General features: G+C 47.2%; 2 protein-coding genes and 1 non-coding gene across 4 annotated transcripts; 1 reads left to right on the top strand and 2 right to left on the bottom strand.

The window, feature by feature from the left end:
* Positions 1-254: 254 nt before the first annotated feature.
* On the top strand, positions 255-7799 carry LOC117845040 (histone deacetylase 5). Its single transcript, XM_034725913.2, has 13 exons — positions 255-612; positions 1207-1408; positions 1524-1670; positions 1833-1945; positions 3171-3382; positions 3722-3786; positions 4127-4297; positions 4389-4478; positions 5090-5446; positions 6052-6245; positions 6494-6650; positions 7214-7278; positions 7423-7799. The coding sequence occupies exons 1-13, from the start codon at positions 437-439 to the stop codon at positions 7586-7588; spliced, it is 2115 nt and encodes a 704-aa protein (XP_034581804.1). The 5' UTR covers positions 255-436; the 3' UTR covers positions 7589-7799.
* A 2195-nt stretch (positions 7800-9994) lies between these two features.
* Positions 9995-10068, bottom strand: TRNAN-GUU (transfer RNA asparagine (anticodon GUU)). The gene has a single exon. It is a non-coding gene; the product is annotated as a tRNA-Asn (tRNA).
* Positions 10069-14219: 4151 nt separating this feature from the next.
* LOC117846593 (uncharacterized) lies at positions 14220-17780 on the bottom strand. Of its 2 annotated transcripts, none has more exons than XM_034727816.2 (5): positions 17626-17780; positions 16837-16983; positions 16665-16733; positions 16468-16574; positions 14220-15403 (listed from the first exon to the last, which is right to left on the bottom strand). In XM_034727816.2, the coding sequence occupies exons 2-5, from the start codon at positions 16946-16948 to the stop codon at positions 14474-14476; spliced, it is 1218 nt and encodes a 405-aa protein (XP_034583707.1). In that variant the 5' UTR covers positions 16949-16983; positions 17626-17780; the 3' UTR covers positions 14220-14473. The 2 variants fall into 2 exon arrangements, with proteins under 2 accessions (XP_034583707.1, XP_034583708.1); XM_034727817.2 differs by having other exon boundaries at positions 16837-16999; positions 17626-17741.
* Between the last annotated feature and the right edge of the window lie 528 nt (positions 17781-18308).

An 18308-nucleotide genomic window follows, 5' to 3' on the forward strand; every position in this document is an offset into this window, starting at 1 on the left:
AACCTGCCTTTCTTCCCGTACATGCAAACTGTTGCAAAATCGCAAATGCAGAGAGTGACGCAGATGGGAAAAAAGGTAACAAGCAGAAACAGAAATGATTCGATCACACGCGAAGCCGCGCCGTGTGTAGCAAACACAGCAAAAGGGAACATGGGCCCGATTCGAGGCCGGTCCACGCTCCATTGGCCCTCCGCCGCCCTCCTTCCCCCAGCCAAACTCAAAACGACAGCCCGGCACTGCCCATTTTCAAGTGGGACCCACGTCGACATCCGAGCACGCCCACGAAGGCACGACCAGTGGCGAGGCGACTGGCGAGGTGTCGTCGGAGCGGACACCCTTGAATTCCCCCGCCTCCGACTCGCCTCGCTCGCCCCTTTCGTCCTCCGGGTCCGGGGTGGTCGGCCTCTCCGTCGCAAGAGGCTGTCGCCGGCACACGATGGCGGCGGCTCCGGCTCCCCCAGCGGTCGCGGCGTCCAGAGCGGCGCGGGTGGGGCTGCTGTACGACGAGCGGATGTGCGCGCACGCGACGCCCGACGGGGAGGAGCACCCGGAGAACCCCGAGCGGCTGCGCGCCATCTGGCGGAAGCTCAGCGCCGAGGGCGTCGCGTCCAGGTACGGCGCCAGTGGCCGCTCGCCCCGCTCCCTTGTCTTTTGTTAGAGTTGAAGAGCGGCGTGGTTTCGGTGGGGATCGGTGAGGCGCGCGCGGGGTTTTGCTGAATTCCCTGAGACGAGAGCCTCGGCGTCCGCGTGCCTCTGTGTTTTACTCACTTCGCTCGTTCTGCTGTTGTTGATTTGTTGTGCCGTACAGCCGTGCCCATCCGATCTGATGACTGACCTTCTAGTTATTTTTGTAAATTAGCTCGGGAAGTGTTGGGGTTCATGATTTTTTCCCCTAGGCTTAGGTCTTGAAATCCGAAATGTCACTATGCGAAAAAAAAAATTGCAAAGCAAATTAACTTGTTGGGACATTTAGTAGTTCAAACACCGCATCCACTCCTTGCCAGAAATCGATGCTTCAATTATACTCTTACAAATGTAAATCATGAACTTCGATGCGAGTAAGGTTAACCTGGAACACCAGCATCGCAGCTTATGTGCTGTTGATCTGGTTCATTGTTCTGCTTAGCAAGTTAGCGTGCTGCTTTTACTCTTATTGAGGATGACGGTGGGGTTCTGCGATGCTATTTAAACATAATTCTCTTCCAGGTGTGTGGTCCTTAAGGCGAAGGAAGCTGAGGACAAGTATATAGCTTCTGTTCACAGCCAGAACCATATAAAGCTGATGAAGGAAATCAGCTCGAAGAAATATGATTCCAGCAGAAACAAGATTGCTAGGAAATACAATTCCATTTACTTCAACAAGGGTTCCTCAGAGTCTGCTGTTCTTGCAGCTGGTTCTGTCATAGAGGTAATTTTCATCTTCGTTTCATTCACTGCATAAGCACGTTTTCTACTTTTCTGTAGCTATTATGTCCCATCTTATCGGGGGGAAATCACTGAAAAGTGGATTCTTTGGCATTTAGGTTGCTGAGAAAGTTGCTGCTGGTGAGTTAAGTTCTGCTATTGCCCTAGTCAGACCTCCAGGCCACCATGCAGAACATGATGAGGCAATGGGATTTTGCCTCTTCAACAATGTGGCAGTTGCAGCTAATTATCTCTTAAATGAGAGGGTAGGTGTTGAAACTTTTGTGCTGTTTTTTTTTGTGGGGTTTACATCAAAAGGTGCTACCGATGTTTATCACTTCCTACAAAGAAGCAAGCGCTACACTTTGTTTTAATACGATCAAATAAGGTGTTTTGTTCACTTACAAACTTTGCTCTTTCTGTTGCAGCCTGATTTGGGTATCAAGAAGATACTGATTGTCGATTGGGATGTTCACCATGGAAATGGAACACAGAAAATGTTTTACAATGATCCTTGTGTATTGTTCTTTTCAGTTCACAGGTTTGACAAGACACCTTGACATTGCTTTGCTAGTTTTGTTTAAACTTCATAGTAGAATAACTACTATTGCAATATGATGTTAGCAAAGTTATAGCAGTTGTTTTATCTTTTGTTTTGAGAGTTATTGGTCTTGGAACAGCCATGGTATCGACATCCCGGTTTCCTTTCCATGCAAACACTGGATACTTGCTGTTAATAGAGAAACTTGAGACCTCAAATGATTATCTGCGTGGTATCAACAAAGTTGTTTGAGGTTGAGCGCTGGCTGTATTTTGATGCTGTTTGATTATATGCCGTGATCAAGTGTGGTTTGCGCTTGCATTCCACAAATTCACCTTGTTCATTACTTGTCCTTTACAGCATGAAAAATATCAAATCATATCATTGTATCACTCCAAGAGTTGGTTGATGGCATGCTTCTCGCATAATCGCTTAAGTGCCAGTTTTACAGTATCAAAATTCTTCACCTCTAATTCGTTTGTACAACGTATTGTGCCATGGAACTCACTGACCAAACACTTTGGCCATCATGTGCACAACTGTAGTGATAGAAACTGAGCCCAGCTCAGTTGGTGGGAGGTGCAGTGTACACTCTCAATCGGTCAATCTTACCACCTAGGTTGCGTCCCTTTCTGCTCAAATTTGGTGCCTATTTTCTTAGTAAAAAGATCACCTGTCACATATTTGGCGCTATCCCGTTTTGTGCACACTAAATCTAAGGTAATGTTGAATAGCATTAAGTGCCCATTCCCATCACTATAGTACGAGTAGCTATCCAAATTGTTGCCCTCTAACCCTTGATTATTTTAGATGTGATAACCAATTCATTGCATTTGTCTTTGGTACTTGAGGCGACCTATTGTTCTATTAACTAGCTTAAGATGGATTCACAGATTGTAACCTGTGATATGTGGCTAAGACGCCTCGTTGAAATATCCAACCAATTCACTGATATGACAAACTTATAAATTTAGTATGTAATTGCTATTTGCATGCTTATATAAGATAGACTTCTTTTTAGCTCACTGTAGTGTTATTGTGGTTGATTTTCAATACACAGCCCTTTTTCTTTTGGTTCTTTGGAAAATTGGAACACGTCCATTGTTGCAATCAACATAATAATCAATTGAATCTTGGATCATAAGCTATTCATTTTAATGCATGTTTGTTGCCAGCTTAATGAAGCCATAATCAAATATTTATTGTTCGAATGTTTGTTCTATAGATTTGATTCTGGAAGCTTCTATCCTGCTGAAGGGGATGCTTCTCACTGTTTCATCGGAGAAGAAGCTGGTAAAGGGTATAACATTAATGTTCCCTGGGAGCATGGGAAGTGTGGTGATGCTGATTATATCGCTGCATGGGACCATGTATTGCTTCCTGTCACTGAAGCTTTTGATCCTGATATAATATTGGTATCGGCTGGGTTTGATGCAGGTATATAGATGAAAAATTCTTTTATTCTCTTAACTTAATAACAACTCGTTATTTTAAGCATTTATATAAACCAAGGCAACATTGTACTAACAACCAACAAGTTGTAGTTTCTTAACTGAGCACATACTAGTCCAACTTATCTGTGTAATTACGTTGTTGCATAAGAAGTGAGATTTCTGCTGAGGAATCTATAAATCTCGGGAACCTTTTCTTGTGGTATTGAATTCTGGATACACGATATTAAAATATATTCTTTTGGTGCATCTATGTGGTAGATCATGTCTGTTCTTATCATTCATTGGATTTGAAATTCTACTCTATTTGTTTTTTCATGGTTAGCACTGGGTGATCCTCTCGGTGGTTGCTGTATCACACCAAATGGATATGCACTGCTACTAACAAAGGTACACAGTTGCAGAAAAAAAACAGCTTTTAATCAGATTTCACCACATCATGCACTTCACTGTCCTTAAAGAAGTCAATAGTCTTGCTTGAACTTTCAAAAGAGTTGGGATGAACTGGAATAGATTAGATGGATCAAAGTTGTCTAAAGCTCTAACGTGGCATCTTCAATGCCTGTTAGAAGATTTTCATTTAATCCCTTCCATCTGTCTAGTGTTTCTTCTATACATCTTGAGCTTTCCACTGTGCTGATCAACACTTGCGCCTATCATGCAAAGCCCATACAAGAACCTTCTAAAAACCCATTGCCTGCTCTTACTACTTATATGCCAAATCCTGCAGCTATTAGGATTTGCTAAAGGAAGGATAGTGATGGCCCTTGAAGGAGGTTATAACCTTAGGTCCATAGCAAATTCAGTTTCTGCTTGTGCAAAAGTTCTCTTGGGAGACAAATTCACGTTCAGCTCTCCAGAGATGCAGCCATTTGAATCTACATGGAGAGTTATACAAGCGGTAATGATGTGGATGCACTATTCTGTCTGGCTCTTTACTTCATGTGGACATCTATAGTCATGCTTTGTCTTTTGAACTCCATATTGACTAGGTACGCAATGAATTGAAAACATGCTGGCCTGTTTTGAGTAGCAAGCTGCCAGAGAATTTATCATTGAGGATTAAGCCTTCACCAAGTGAGGTATATTTTCCTTTTCTAGAGATATATTGTCAAAATAGTTCCAGCTTTTACCCCCATTGCCAGGTCAGAATTTTCAGTTCAGTGTTTAATACAGTAGCATAGTGTAGTTCAATTAATTCAAAAGGTGAACGCATGAACATGAATTGTGCCAATTGCGTTAAGAAGCTCAGTTCATAAGCAATTACATGTTATAATTTTTTAGAACAATGAACATTAGGAAAAGAGATTTCTGTATCATCCAATAGATGATTGTGAATTTCCTGTGTAATGGTGATAAATGTGTGATTGTGAAAGCCCTCTCTAATGTTGACACCGTGAGCCCAAACTCACATGCCACACCATTGAAAATGCTGAGAAATGCTTTCAGCCTTCATGTGTATTGCTATATCCTAACTCCTGAGTGCCTTGCTTATGGAAAACATATGTGAGTTATATAGCTCAACTTTGTTGATGTTTATCTACAACTATCTTGTATTACATTTGATTTATCATTTATGTGGCATGTTGCATTGAGACTTCCTGACAGTTGAGATACAAATCATAGAGACACATTAATCCAGTAGTCAGCCTTGAATAATTTTCCTTTCATGTTTCCTTATGGCAATGAACAGCTCTACGCTTCCTCTGATTCTGAGCCTGACAGTGAAGATGTTGATGAGCTCTCTGGTGCTGTTTCATCAGTCAATGTTATTCAATTTGCTGATGATGCTATAAGTGAACACCTCTCAAAAATGAAACTTGATGAAGACAACCTTGCAGTGAAGACTGCCTCAAGTTGCTCAACAGCAGAACATCATCCAACTGATTCAGTACAAGTAGATAAAGGTGTATCTGTGGTACTGTCCAAAAGAATATCTGATTTATCTCTCGCTTGGCGATCAGATTTATCAAGAATTTATGTCTGGTATGCCAGCTTTGGTTCAAACATGTGGAAGCCAAGGTTTCTATGCTATATTGAAGGGGGGAAGGTAAAGTTCAAAACTCAATGTTTTTGCAAGGACCAACGAGCATTGGTTCCTTTGATCAGTGTGTTCTACTTGTTAGATGTCACTGCCGTTGTGACCTCCATGATTCTCTTGGGATATATAAATATATTCCAGTACTTGAGTAATGTCACTGAAGGGCGGACCTGGTGCAGTGGTAAAACTCTCCACTTGTGACCCGGAGGTCCTGAGTTTGAACCAGCCTCTGTGCAGAATTTTAAAAGAATTTTGCAAGGGTAAGGCTGTCTAGGAATTCCCTTCCCCAGACCCCACCTTGTGTGGGAGCTTTCGCACTGGGTACGCCCTTTTTGAAGGGTGGACCTGACGCAGTGGTAAAACTCTCCACTTGTGGCCCGGAGGTCCTGGGTTCGAACCAGCCTCTTTGCAGAATTTTAAAAGAATTTTGCAAGGGTAGGCCGTCTAGGAATTCCTTTCCCCAGACCTCACCTTGTGTGGGAGCTTTCGCACTGGGTACACCCTTTTTTTTATTACTTGAGTAATGTCACTGCCGTTGTGACCTCCATGATCTTTTTATATTATAAGCAGTATGCTTTGAAAGATAAATTTCTATTTTGTTTTACCTGTGACAGGCTGAGGGTATGAGTATACCATGTTGCGGATCACGTGACACGAGCTCACCAAAAGGAATCATGTGGAAGATTGTGCCTCATAGGTTGCTTTTCGGTAGATCCTCTACCCCTTGTTGGGGTACTGGTGGTGTTGCTTTCCTCAACCCTGAGATAAACTACAATGAGAAGTCTTATGTCTGCATGTACAAAATAACGTATGTATGCCACATTTACATGCTACTCCCTCCATCCCAAATTACTATTCGTTTTGGCTTTTCTAGGTACATAACTTTTGTTATGCACTTAGATATATATTATGTCTAGATACATAGCAAAAGTTATGCATCTGGAAAATCCAAAACAAATAGTAATTTGGGACGGAGGGAGTATTTATCTTTGAGTTCAGGCAGGGTGGCATTCTGTTAACACTCCACACCTCATCTAATTTGCCCCTCTTCAACAGGCTGGAGCAGTTCAATGATATCTTGTTTCAAGAGAATCGTCTAGTGCTGGAGGATGGGACAGATGGAAATGTTGTGTATCCTGACTCTCCTTTGATTGGTTCATCTGAAGTGGAGTTTATGTCTACAAATAAAGCTATTCATCTTGAACCTATCAAGGTTTGTTTTGCCTGTCACAGTTCGATAATTGTACCCTTCCCTTTGTATACAATCTTTATGTTGCTAAATGAGATTAAATAACATTGCACTGTTGAACACGTCACTCCAAAACATATGTCAGTCTGGCTGCTGTTCCAGGAGCTTATCGATAGATGACAAGTTCTTTTCCCATAGCGACATAGGTCACTTTTACCTTGATGGTTTCCTTGAAAATTTAAGCTGATGTTTGTATGAACTTTTAATCTTAATCTGTTTAGCAAGGAGCCAGAAACAGCCTCTTTGGGTCATTCAAGTTCATTTTAGCTTAGCAATGCTTTCTTAAGCTAATTTGAATCTCTGTTGACATCGTAAACGATGTTTAAAAGAAAGTCTGGTTTTAATAAGATAAAGCTAAAAATATAAAATTAAGTAACAGTTTCACCTCATCAATAGACAAATTCCACTACCAGCCTTACGAGCATAATTCTGACACCATATTATTTCTGTTCCATTATCTACGTGTCATGCTGAGTTTCAAAAAGTTCTGTAACATAGCTAATGTTTGATAGATGAATTTCTTGCAGGATAGCTGGTACTCCAATGTACTTTATCTTGGGGACGAGGATGAACTTCCAATTCTCACCGTGACGTGAGTTTTATTGTACCCATTATTAAGTCTTTTGCCCCAATTTGTCACTTGGGGATGACAGTTCAATGCAACCTTTTTAAGGGCAGTCAGAATGTGTTATGCTCGCAATGTGATGCTTAATTAACTTTCCTCCGGTCTCTGCAGGTGCCCCTCATCAGATATTGAGCGGTACAAATCTGGTGAGCTACCTCTAGCACCTCCGTCAAAGACCTACGCCGCCACTCTGATAAAGGGACTAGTGGAAGGGGAGCAACTGGATGCGGACGGAGCTGCCAGCTACATCAATGCTGCTGCTGCAAGAGTGTTGTGATTTGTGAAGGCTGCTTCAACGTGTGCTTGTACAGCCGGTAGGGAGTAGTAAGGATAATATATTTTGCTAGCGTGTGATGACATCGATTTAGGACCAGGAGTGATGTCCAGGCTTCATTCTCCGCGAATGGAGAATCTGAATCCCATTTTTTTTTTTCCTGAGAACACGCAGGGGAGCTGCCTCTGTATTAAGAAGAAATTGTTGGTTACAACGCGGGTCAAACCAGGCACATGCAGACGGACACATTACACATAAGGTGTTTACAACCTGAAGAGAAAAAACACGCACACACTAGCTAGCTAATGTTGTACATGATCCCCTGAGCCTAGGCCAACCGTTGCTGTCGCCGGTCAGCCCAGAGCTGTTGGATGCGTGAAGGAGACTAAAGTCCCCGGCGATCATACAGGTGCAACCAATGGAGGTTTGGATTGAACGCAGCTCGTCAAAGAACTCGATCTTGTCGACATCAGCCTCGCGGAGATTGTCGCGACGACATCGCACATTCAATCCGCGAGTATTCCGCACGAGGATATTGTAGTTTTGCTGATCCATGAAGAATGGCGACCAAGTGGCAGCGCCCGGCTGATCAACAGACGCTGATCGCCCCGCTCAGCTGAACGGCTACCGCCCTCACATCATCATCTGAAAGCGCCTGAGTAGCGGGGAAGATGTCCCTGATGGCGCAGAAGTACTTTGCGTCCAGTGGCCTTTGGAAGATCGAAGCCAACTGAGGGTGAGGCTGGTCTGGCACAGGTCCATCAGTGGAGCAAAGGCCAAGCTTGCGCATGACGAGCACCTCACCCTTCTTGGATGCACGAACCGTGGAGTTCAGAGTTTGCTTGGCCAATCTTCCGCTACGGCGAGGTCTGGACTGAGTTGGTGTGGCCGGTACCGACATTGCCATGGCAGCGCCTCCCCTGGCTGGCATGCTCGCCAGGGGCACCTGGAGTGCTTGACTGACACTGGCGAGGAAGGCTGCCGTCGCGGCCTTGGCCTCCTCCAGGCTTGGGCTGGGCTATGTCTTGGTACGCTTCCGCGGCGTGGGGTCGATGTCGGGCCGTCTAGCTTTTGGGCCGGTTCCTCTGTTTGACTGGGCTTCGTTTCCCTGAACCACGCGTAGCTCGGAATCGAGAGATCCTCCCGGCTCTGTCGCCTCAGCGGTCGGCTCGCAAGGCGGCTGAGCCTCGCCCGATGGATCCAGCTCCTGGTCCTCGGCTGACTCCGTCGTCGGCTCGCAGGCTTGCTCAAAGCTGAGCAAGGTTGGTGGTGGCAGGGCGGCCTTGTCACGGGCCGCAGCGCTGCGCACCCTGCACCGGTACGACTTGATAGCTGGCGAAGGCGTCAGCTGGTGTGGGGGCGGCGCTGCCTCCCTCCGGGCGGGTCCCCGAGGGCATCAACTTTGGGGTTGGTGCGATGGATTACACAAACAGCATCGGATCGCCAGAGGCACCCCCGTGGCAGTCGCGGACGGGGCACTGTTCCTCGAAGGCCACCAACTCCGGGAACGACAGCACGGGTGCTTCCCCCTTGTTGTCGGCTTCCGCTTCCGGAAAGTGGCCGCCAGCCCCACTCAGAGACGTAGGCAGTGGTGGCGTGGGACCTTCTGACTCAGGCTGAGGCGTCGGAGCTGCGCTTTCGCTTTTGCTGGTGAGAATCATTGACTCGGTCGTATCGCCCTCCGGTGGTGATGTCGTCGCCGCTGCGTCGTCCTGCGCCGGCGAGGAGGGGGGCGGCGGCGCCTGGGCGAGCAGCGACACGGTATGTGCCTCAGCAGGCGACATCGCCGCCGCTGTGCCATCCCGCAGCGCCGCGTCGTCCTGCGCCGGCGAGGAGGTGGGCGGCGGCGCCTGGGTGAGCAGCAGGACAGCCGGGGCCGCCTTCGGCTGAGGCGCCCACGATCTCCTGGTGACGTTGCCACCGCCGCTCTGTCGACCATCAACCCCATCAGGCACGCCTCGGGAGCAGTGGAACCCGTGGAGCCGTGGCCCGCCGTCTCCATGGGACTCCCCATACCCATGGGCCGGGTTTCCATCGTGGCCGGAGTCGCCGTCGCTGGATGGCAGCGACGGGCCTGGTGACGGGGGAAGGCGACCTCGAGGAGAAATCAGCGATGCTCCGCAGGTGGATCTGGACCTCATACTTGAGGAATTTCTTCTGGCGTAGGTAGGGGGGAAGATTGCCGAAGATACGCTGTATGTCCGGATCGTCGTGTAGGAATTTCTTCTGGCGTAGGTAGGTAGGGGAGCTCGTGCTCTGCGATGAACACCGTCTTCCTCTTTGGGATTCTGTTCGCTGAGTCGCGGCCCGTCGAAAAAGAAAAAAAACGAAATGATACCCAAAAAAATATGTTCTTTTTGGAGATATAAAAAAAGAAAAAATTGTTGGAAGATAAACAATAAATAAATGCGCTAGAAGGAGGGCTCGAACCTCCGACCTTATGGTTAACAGCCATACGCTCTAACCAACTGAGCTATTCCAGCTTTTTGTTTTATCACGGTTTAACAAATTAATTATATGAATAATAATGCCTGAATTTGAAAAAAAAAAACTGCAATATGTTGCTGACCCCCAAACAGCATATCTGGAGCAGGGGTGCTGTTGTGGAAGGCCTCGCCGTCTCTATGCTTGGGTCCACTGCACGATGGTGCACGAGTGAACCAACCTTGTACAGGCGTCAGCCAGAGGACCGGAGGAGATTGTAGTGGCACTGGGAGCAGAGGAAGGGAAGAAGTTTCAGACTTTCAGATGAGCAGATGCCACTACAGTGTGAGCTGAGTTGAGCCTCTCTGTTCCATGTGATGTGTGAACAAGATGAACAGATGCAGTTCGCGGATGGGACCGCAGCTCTGAAGTTGGGGCTCACCTAAGAGGGTGTTTGGATGCGAGGTACTAAATTTTAGGAGGGTCACATCGAATGTTCGGACGTTAATTAGAAGGACTAAACATGAGCTAATTATAAAACTAACTGCAGAACTCCTATACTAATTCGCGAGATGAATCTATTAAACCTAATTAATCCATCATTAGCAAATGGTTACTGTAGCACCACATTGTCAAATCATGGACTAATTAGGCTTAATAGATTCGTCTCGCGAATTAAACTCCATCTGTGTAATTAGTTTTGTAATTAAACTATATTTAATAGTCCTAATTAGTATCAAACATCCGATGTGACATGTACTAAAATTTATGGGGGTGTATCACCCCCTAAACCTCGATTGCTAACACGGCAGTGCACCGTCTGTTACGGGAAGCGGAGCACCGTCCGGCGGCCGGGCATGGGCGAACACCTGAACCTGACGACGAAAGGATTCCTGGACCTGAACGAACACCTGCCATGCTGACCGGAGGCCTCGGGCCCCGGCCACCGGCTCTTTCTGGGCGCGGCATGTACAGCAACACGCCTCGGGTAGAGACCACGTGTAGCTGCCGCCCTCCGGTCTTTGCCGGCGTCCAAGCGCTCGCACCTGCCGGTGGCGGCGTCCAACATCTGATTGAATCGATGAGACGATGACCACGATCCCCAACCCGAATGCTCCTGGCGAGCAACTCCCGCGACGACAACCGAGCCCACGGCCCTCAGCGTGAGCAACCCTCACCTCAGGTCGCGCCGCCGGTGGCGCTCTCAGACGGTGGCCAAGCAAGTGAGAAGCCCTCCTCTCCCTCTACCACGCCGGAGCTGGCGGAGCACCGCGCCACGGCCTCCGGCGCCCGACCCTGTTTCTGACGAAGCAGAGCGCACGACGGCTCTGTCCGCGATTCAGTTAATCTGGACCGCCCACGTCGCATCGGACGGCAGCTAGGCACTCAGGGGGTGGACGGTATTTGAAATACCGTCCACCCCCCGGACGGTATCTGAACCACCGTCCACCCCCTGGGGCCGCGACGAACGCTGCCTCCGCCTCACGCCGCGGCTCGCCGGAGCGCCGCCGAGTTCCGACCATCCCTGGCTTCACTCCCTCTCTCTCTCTCTCTCTCTTCCCAGCCGCCAAGCCACCCGAGCTCGCACCACGCACGCCCTTCGGCAGCCGGCGAGGTCGGCGCCGCGGCCGGCGACCTGCTCTGCTTCTCTTGCTCAGACGGCGAGCCACCGAGCCGCGGCGTCCTGCGTCCGAGCTTGGCGACCTGAACCGCCAGCAATTGAGCAAGAAAAATCACGACTGCGTCGATGCGACAGTAAGGGCCGGCTAAGGACAATTCCACTGAAAAATTTGGCACCATGTTCTGACTGCTGAGTTGCAATCACGCAGCTGCAAGACGAAACAATCTATCTACTCCTCTCAAGAGCAATTGAGAAAGATCGGAATGTCGAAGCTTTCCTGGAACCTTTGGGATTGTCGCTGCTTCAACAATCCGATGGCCTAGGAGGAGCATAACAATTACCCCCATGTCAGAATGGCGTGGAAATCACGCCGTGGAGAAGTATACCTGCAGATTAAAGAGACGCGCAAGCGCAAACACAAGATCCTGCACGGCTGCACAAACAGAGTCTGCAGCCAGATCGCTACAGGCGAAGCACGTGCCGGCCAGTGACCGCGGCGAACATCTGATCCCAAATTCTAATCACCAGTGTGTTTGCAGACGCTCAGCCTGCCACTGCTCCGGCGAGGAACATGAGCTCCAAACCTCGCTACAGGAACTCAAGAAGCCAGTCAGGTTGAAGTAACGAACATCAGGTCACGCCGCGGTGTCGATCTCGACGGCGGGCAAGCTAGTGAGAAGCCCTCCGCTCTCTCTCTCTGCTTCGCCGGAGCCGGCGGAGCACCGCGTCACGGCCTCCGGCGCCCGACCTGTGTCCCTGTCCCTGTATCTGATGATGCAGAGCGCACGCCGCCTCCTTCCGCGATTCAGTCATTGTGGGCCGCACAGGCCGCATCGGACGGCTGGTACGCACCGAGGGGGTGGACTCGTCCACCCCCGAGGCCAGGGGCTGAAGCAGTGTACAGATGTACACCCAATAATTTTGGTAGAAAAATCGCAGCTGGTCTAGTTAATCTACATATATACAGGTGCATGCTGTTTATTTGGTCAAGTTGCTCTGTATTTGAGTGAAGGATTCGAGGGTAATGATTGACAACAATAATGACTAACTTTCACTGGGTTAACCCTCGAGTGTTCAGAGTCGGTTCCGAACACCGAGCTTTTATCTTTTTACTCTTTACTCAGGAATGATGCTTGAAGAAGAACTAGGTTGGAACCTCTTGACAAGACTCAATGAAGCAGGCGCCTCGAGGCTGGACGTTCATCTCGGATCGCGGATGAAACCTCGAGGCTGGACGAGAAACGTGACCATGTGGAAAAGTTCAATTTGTACAGTGTTTCTTAATAATTTTTATGTATGGCATAAAGGATATAGTGGTTGAGAGAGGATATTTTCGGAATGTAAATTAAGTCGTGGATCGTTATAAAAGGGAGTCCTACCACATTATAAAAGAACAACGCGTTTTCAATTGTTTTCAATTGAAAGGTGTAACCCTAAATCTGTTGTGCTGAAATTGTTTGACACCAACACTGTCCATCAACAACCTTTTAGTTTTGGGTCGGCCTTTTATTTTCCCGTTGTCAGCTGGCCCAATGCAAGTAAGAACAATGACCAGTGAAGAGACGTTCACCATTCTTCTCGACTCTGTGTCCATGCCGTCCACAGGTGTGAGAGGGCACAAGGCCACGCGGACCATGGCAGCTTAGTTTGGGTGAGCGGCGACATGGAGGGAGATGGATGAGCCTCTGCTCACAGCGCTATTCTTCATTTCACCACCACAAAAATGTTTGTGCGAACTTTAATTAATCATTCTGGTTCTTTTGGCTTTAATTTGTGTATATGATGCATATGCTACGTAGTTGGTGGCAATTGGCCAGCGGCAAAGAAAATTTGTCTAGTTTTAGTACCTCAGTCAACTAAAGCAAGGTTAGTACAATGACGTATCAGTATAATAGAACCGATGTTTTCTTTTATAAAAAAAAACTACCACCTCCATACCAAAACTACAAACCGGACAAATCAAATTTCAAAGCAATTTTAATTTTCTTCGGCTGCTTTCTTAGTTTTCCTTTAGATTAGAACGATTCTTCAGCGACGGTGGCCCACTGGAGAACAAACAGCTGCTAGCAAGGAGGCAGGGCATGGCAGAAATGGCCGGCGATGCCCAGCTCAACCGAGGTGGCTCCAGACCACCGGAGTCCGGAGTTAGACGACGCATCAACGGGTGAGAAGGAGTGGACGACTACTCCGTTTCAGGCTTCCAGCCCTCAACTAAGCCTCTGCACCAATGCAAATATTGACGACAATGTAGGACGAGAGGACGACGATTCCATCACTCTGATCATGGCTTAGAATATAGAGTTGGTGCTTAACTGCTTATAGCTTTCCTACACTACTCACAAAAAGGATGAAGTGCTTGCAAGTTCAGTAGATGTTGCATAAAGAGTTGAAGCACCAAAAATTACAAATTGTTCATACATACAAAACAATTAATTCGCACCGGTTAAAACAACTGTATTTACAACTTCAAAAATGGATTAGGGGTACCGTTGTTTAAGGCCTCGCCGTCTCTGTGCTTCCACATGTTACGGACTTCCCTAACAATGGTAGCTTCGGGCAATCGGCCTTGCTATTAAGGAATCAACAGTATGTAAGAGATGCAACTACCAATTTCTTGTAAAAAGAGCATGTAACGCCAACCAGTGCGAAAATTGAAAAAGCACCACATAACTTGTCTGGAAACAGAACGCAAAAACTAAAGCAGCGTACGCTCTACTATACCCTAATAAGCTCAGACAAAGTTTTTATTTGCTCTATTTATCACGGTCGATCCGATGCAGCTTGGATAAACAAAGGATCTGCAGCAACGTGCATCAGATGAATCATGAATGGGTGCAGCACTCTCATCTATTCTCCGCCGCTTCCTTGTCAGCGAAGTAGCTGTCGCCCAGCAGGTCGTCTTGGCCATTGTACTGCAGCTTGTTAGCCCCAAATCCTGTTGCCCCGCCACCAGAAAATCCTCCAGCACTATTGTGGCCACTGAAGCCGACACTAGTCGCATTTCCAGCAAAGTTACTACCACTGTTGGGACCACCACCAGCAGCAACAGCAGCAGCAGTGAAACCTCCATTGCTGAAACCGCCACCAAAACCGCCGAAGCTTCCACCACTGGGAGCTCCACTGTTGTTATTGCCTGCACCATAGTTGTTTGGAGAACTGTACCCACCGGTGTTTCCACCAGGATTGCCAGTGGTACCGTAGTTTCCTCCACTGCCGAATCCACCACCGGAAGCACTGTTGAAGTTGCTAGCATAACCGCCACTGGTAGCTCCATCATTGTAACCACTGTTGCCAGCATACCCTCCACCAGAAGCATCGTTGTAGTTGCCTGCACCATAGGTGTTTGGAGAACTGTACCCATCAGCATTTCCACCAGGATTGCCAGTGGTACCGTAGCTTCCTACACTGCCGTATCCACCACCAGAAGCACTGTTGAAGTTGCTAGCATAACCGCCACTGGTAGCTCCATCATTGTAACCACTGTTGCCAGCATATCCGCCACCAGAAGCATTGTTGGAGTTGCTACCATAGCCACCACTGCCGCCACCATCTCCACCGTATCCACCGCTGTTACCACCATACCCTCCAGAACTATATCCACCACTGTTACCACCATATCCCCCAGAATTATATCCACCGCCACCGCCATACCCACCAGTAGCATATCCACCTCCACCACCATAAGCACCACCGGAGCCAAATCCACCACCTCCACGTATTCCACCAGCACGGTCATTGGCATGGTTCACCTTTACAGGTCGGCCTTGAAGTTCCTGTATGAGATGAAATAGTTTCAATGCTTTGCAAACAAGCAAACTATTTATGTTCCAGGAAACAGCATGCTTATTAGATACAAGTATCAACAACGTGAGACTCAAATAACTTTTCAATTCACTTGCCATGTGAAAATGATAAAATTTATTCTTTTAAAAATTCCAGAATAATAAGGGCCTGTTTCAGGAGAGCTCCAACTTCTGTATTCTTGCAGGATCTGGAGTTTGTAGGATAAAACCAAGATGGTCTAAGACTTTGTTTTTAGTCTAAAATGGAAACAAGACAGCTCGCACAAAAACCCTCTAGTCTTGACCCCAACTCCAGCTCCAAGAATTCTTGGAGCTGCAGCTCCCCCTAACAGGCCCAGTTATTTTTAAGCTAAGCTAAAACTCCTAGGCACGAATCAACCCAGTGTAAATTTAATTGTTTACAGGAGTCATTTATCACATACACTGCTCTGATCTACTCTTTCGGTGCTTACGAATATACCAACTGGATTGTTGCATCAGAAACTAAAGATAAACAAAAAATCATTGCAATAATACATACGCCAAAACTCTGCAAAAGGGGCTGCAATACTCTAACCCAAGAATATTTTGGTCAAAACAATTGCTTGTATATATGGTACCATATCAATCCATGCAGTGAACTACTGAAAAGAAACCACAGTCCAACATTGGAGCCCAGCTAAAAATCAACGGTTAGCAGTTGCTTGTTTCTATTGGAGTTTTAGTCCGCATGAAGTGGAGATAAACTGAACAAAGAGATGGGACTTAAGAGTTAATAAAATGTAACAAGAAGTAGAAATTGGAATTTGGAAGGTCGATAGTGCCCGTTATCAGAACACTATGTCTAAGCAGTGAAAAGAACACAATCTTGGATGACAGGGAGCACCTTAACTACACTGCACATTCTGACCTAATACAACAAATTCAAGAAATGTACACTTGAGGTGCTATTCCTCAAGTAAAACCATGGAACCTAAGGGTGACCTTTGGGTTCGCCTTTGCAAATAAAAGCGGTTCAAAGGATAGACAATAAAACAATAGATATGATGGCCTACCTTGCCATCCATGGCAGTAATTGCAGCTGAGGCTTCTTCGCTGGATGTATAAGTTACAAATCCAAATCCCCTTGACTTGCCGGATTCCCGATCCATGATGACTCGGGCTGAATGCAATACAAAAATAGAGAAGTGTTAAACGCACAAGGAAAAATGCCCACAGAGAAATGCGAGCCAAATTAATTGGACAAACAAACCTTCAAGTACATCTCCATATTTTGAAAATTCATTCCTCAGAGTGGTTTCATCTGTGGCATATGAAAGTCCTACAAGCAGGTTGATTAGAAATAGAATTAGATACCCAGACAGCATAAAACAAACCCTATATCCAGAAGGTAGAAGAGGAGATTAAAATCGATCTGAACATACCTCCAACAAAAAGCTTGGAAGAGGACATGCATCTTACTGCCTGAAGCAGCGGCGAGCTAGAGGGCACCGAAGTTCTCCTGAGCGCATTTCCAATTCTACTAGCGAAAGCCATTGCACCAAGTCCTCGCTAGAAACCAACCGCACGCACTGAAAGAAGCACAATCTGGCCAGTTGTCAGACACAAAACTGTATACAGCTGCTTATGCAAAAGAATCGACCCGAGAAAGGAAACGAGGAGAGGGTTGAACTTGAAACTTGACAGATTATTGAGCCTACTCCACTCTATACATCTGATTTTTTTTATAAAAAATAAACACCGCAATCATCCATTCCCCAGGGGCCTTACGCAACTTTAACAGGAAATATTAATCCAAATTAGATACTAGAACGGACAATCCAGAGAATTGCATCCATTCCCGAGGGGCCTTACGCAACTTTACCAGGAAAGATTAATCCAAATTAGATACTAGAACGAACAATCCAGAGAATTGCATCCATTCCCCAGGGGCCTTACGCAACTTTAACAGGAAAGATGAATCCAAATTAGATACTAGAACGCACAATCAGGAGAATTGCAGAACCAGAAATCGATTCGATTTTCCTACTCATACACCTAACGCTCCAGATGGACAGGCAAACATCACAATTCATTTCACAAAACTAATAAGCCGGCTCCAGAGCGAGAGGCATCCGAAGCGCACGCCTCGAATCAAGAAAATACCGCAGCAGATATGAGCGATAGCGATTGTCAAGGCTGCGACTCGGAAGACCGGATCAGGATCTCGTTACCTCCGGAGTAGATACGCCCTTCCAGCCGCCTCAGGGGGTTGCGGTTGCGGTTGCAGAGCGGCGGCTTCTAGTCCCCCACCCTAAACCCTACCGGACGGGGCTGGCCTCCCGGTCCCGGGTTTAAGCCGTCGGGCTGGGGAAATTCAAACAGCAACTAGGGTGGACCTGGGCCAAACGTCGTCGATGGATCATGAAAGGTCGAGGAAAATTCAGGCCCATAAACACGAAAGAACCAGCCAGCTCAGCCCAGCGAGCATATTGACGGAAGGCCCAACTTTAGAGAGCTGCTGGTTTCTTTTCTTTTCCCGGAACGCAGACGCTGTCGGAACGATTTTTTTTTTCAGTCACGTTAAGCGCGATTAGACAGGTCCAAATACGTGCGCCAAGGAAAAGATACGGCGGAAGAGCAGACAAGGTTGTGCGCACTGGTGGACTGGACTGGACGGATATGCTTCCGGAAAGCAAAGGCGAGGCTTTTTCCACCTCCCTCCCTCCGTTGGTGCCTGCTCACCCCCACTTTGGTGGCCTGATCTTGTTTATTTCAAAGAGGACAGCCCATTCGGCCGAGATTTTCCTCCCCCCGGACGCAGCGCGTCACGAGCAGCAAATCTCTGGCGACCTTATCTGGCCGTCACCACGCCAGCGACAAAGCACGCGACCTAACTCCACACCCATCCATGGTT

The sequence above is a fragment of the Setaria viridis genome, chromosome 2, assembly GCF_005286985.2.
Source record: "Setaria viridis chromosome 2, Setaria_viridis_v4.0, whole genome shotgun sequence".
Taxonomy (NCBI): Eukaryota; Viridiplantae; Streptophyta; class Magnoliopsida; order Poales; family Poaceae; genus Setaria; species Setaria viridis.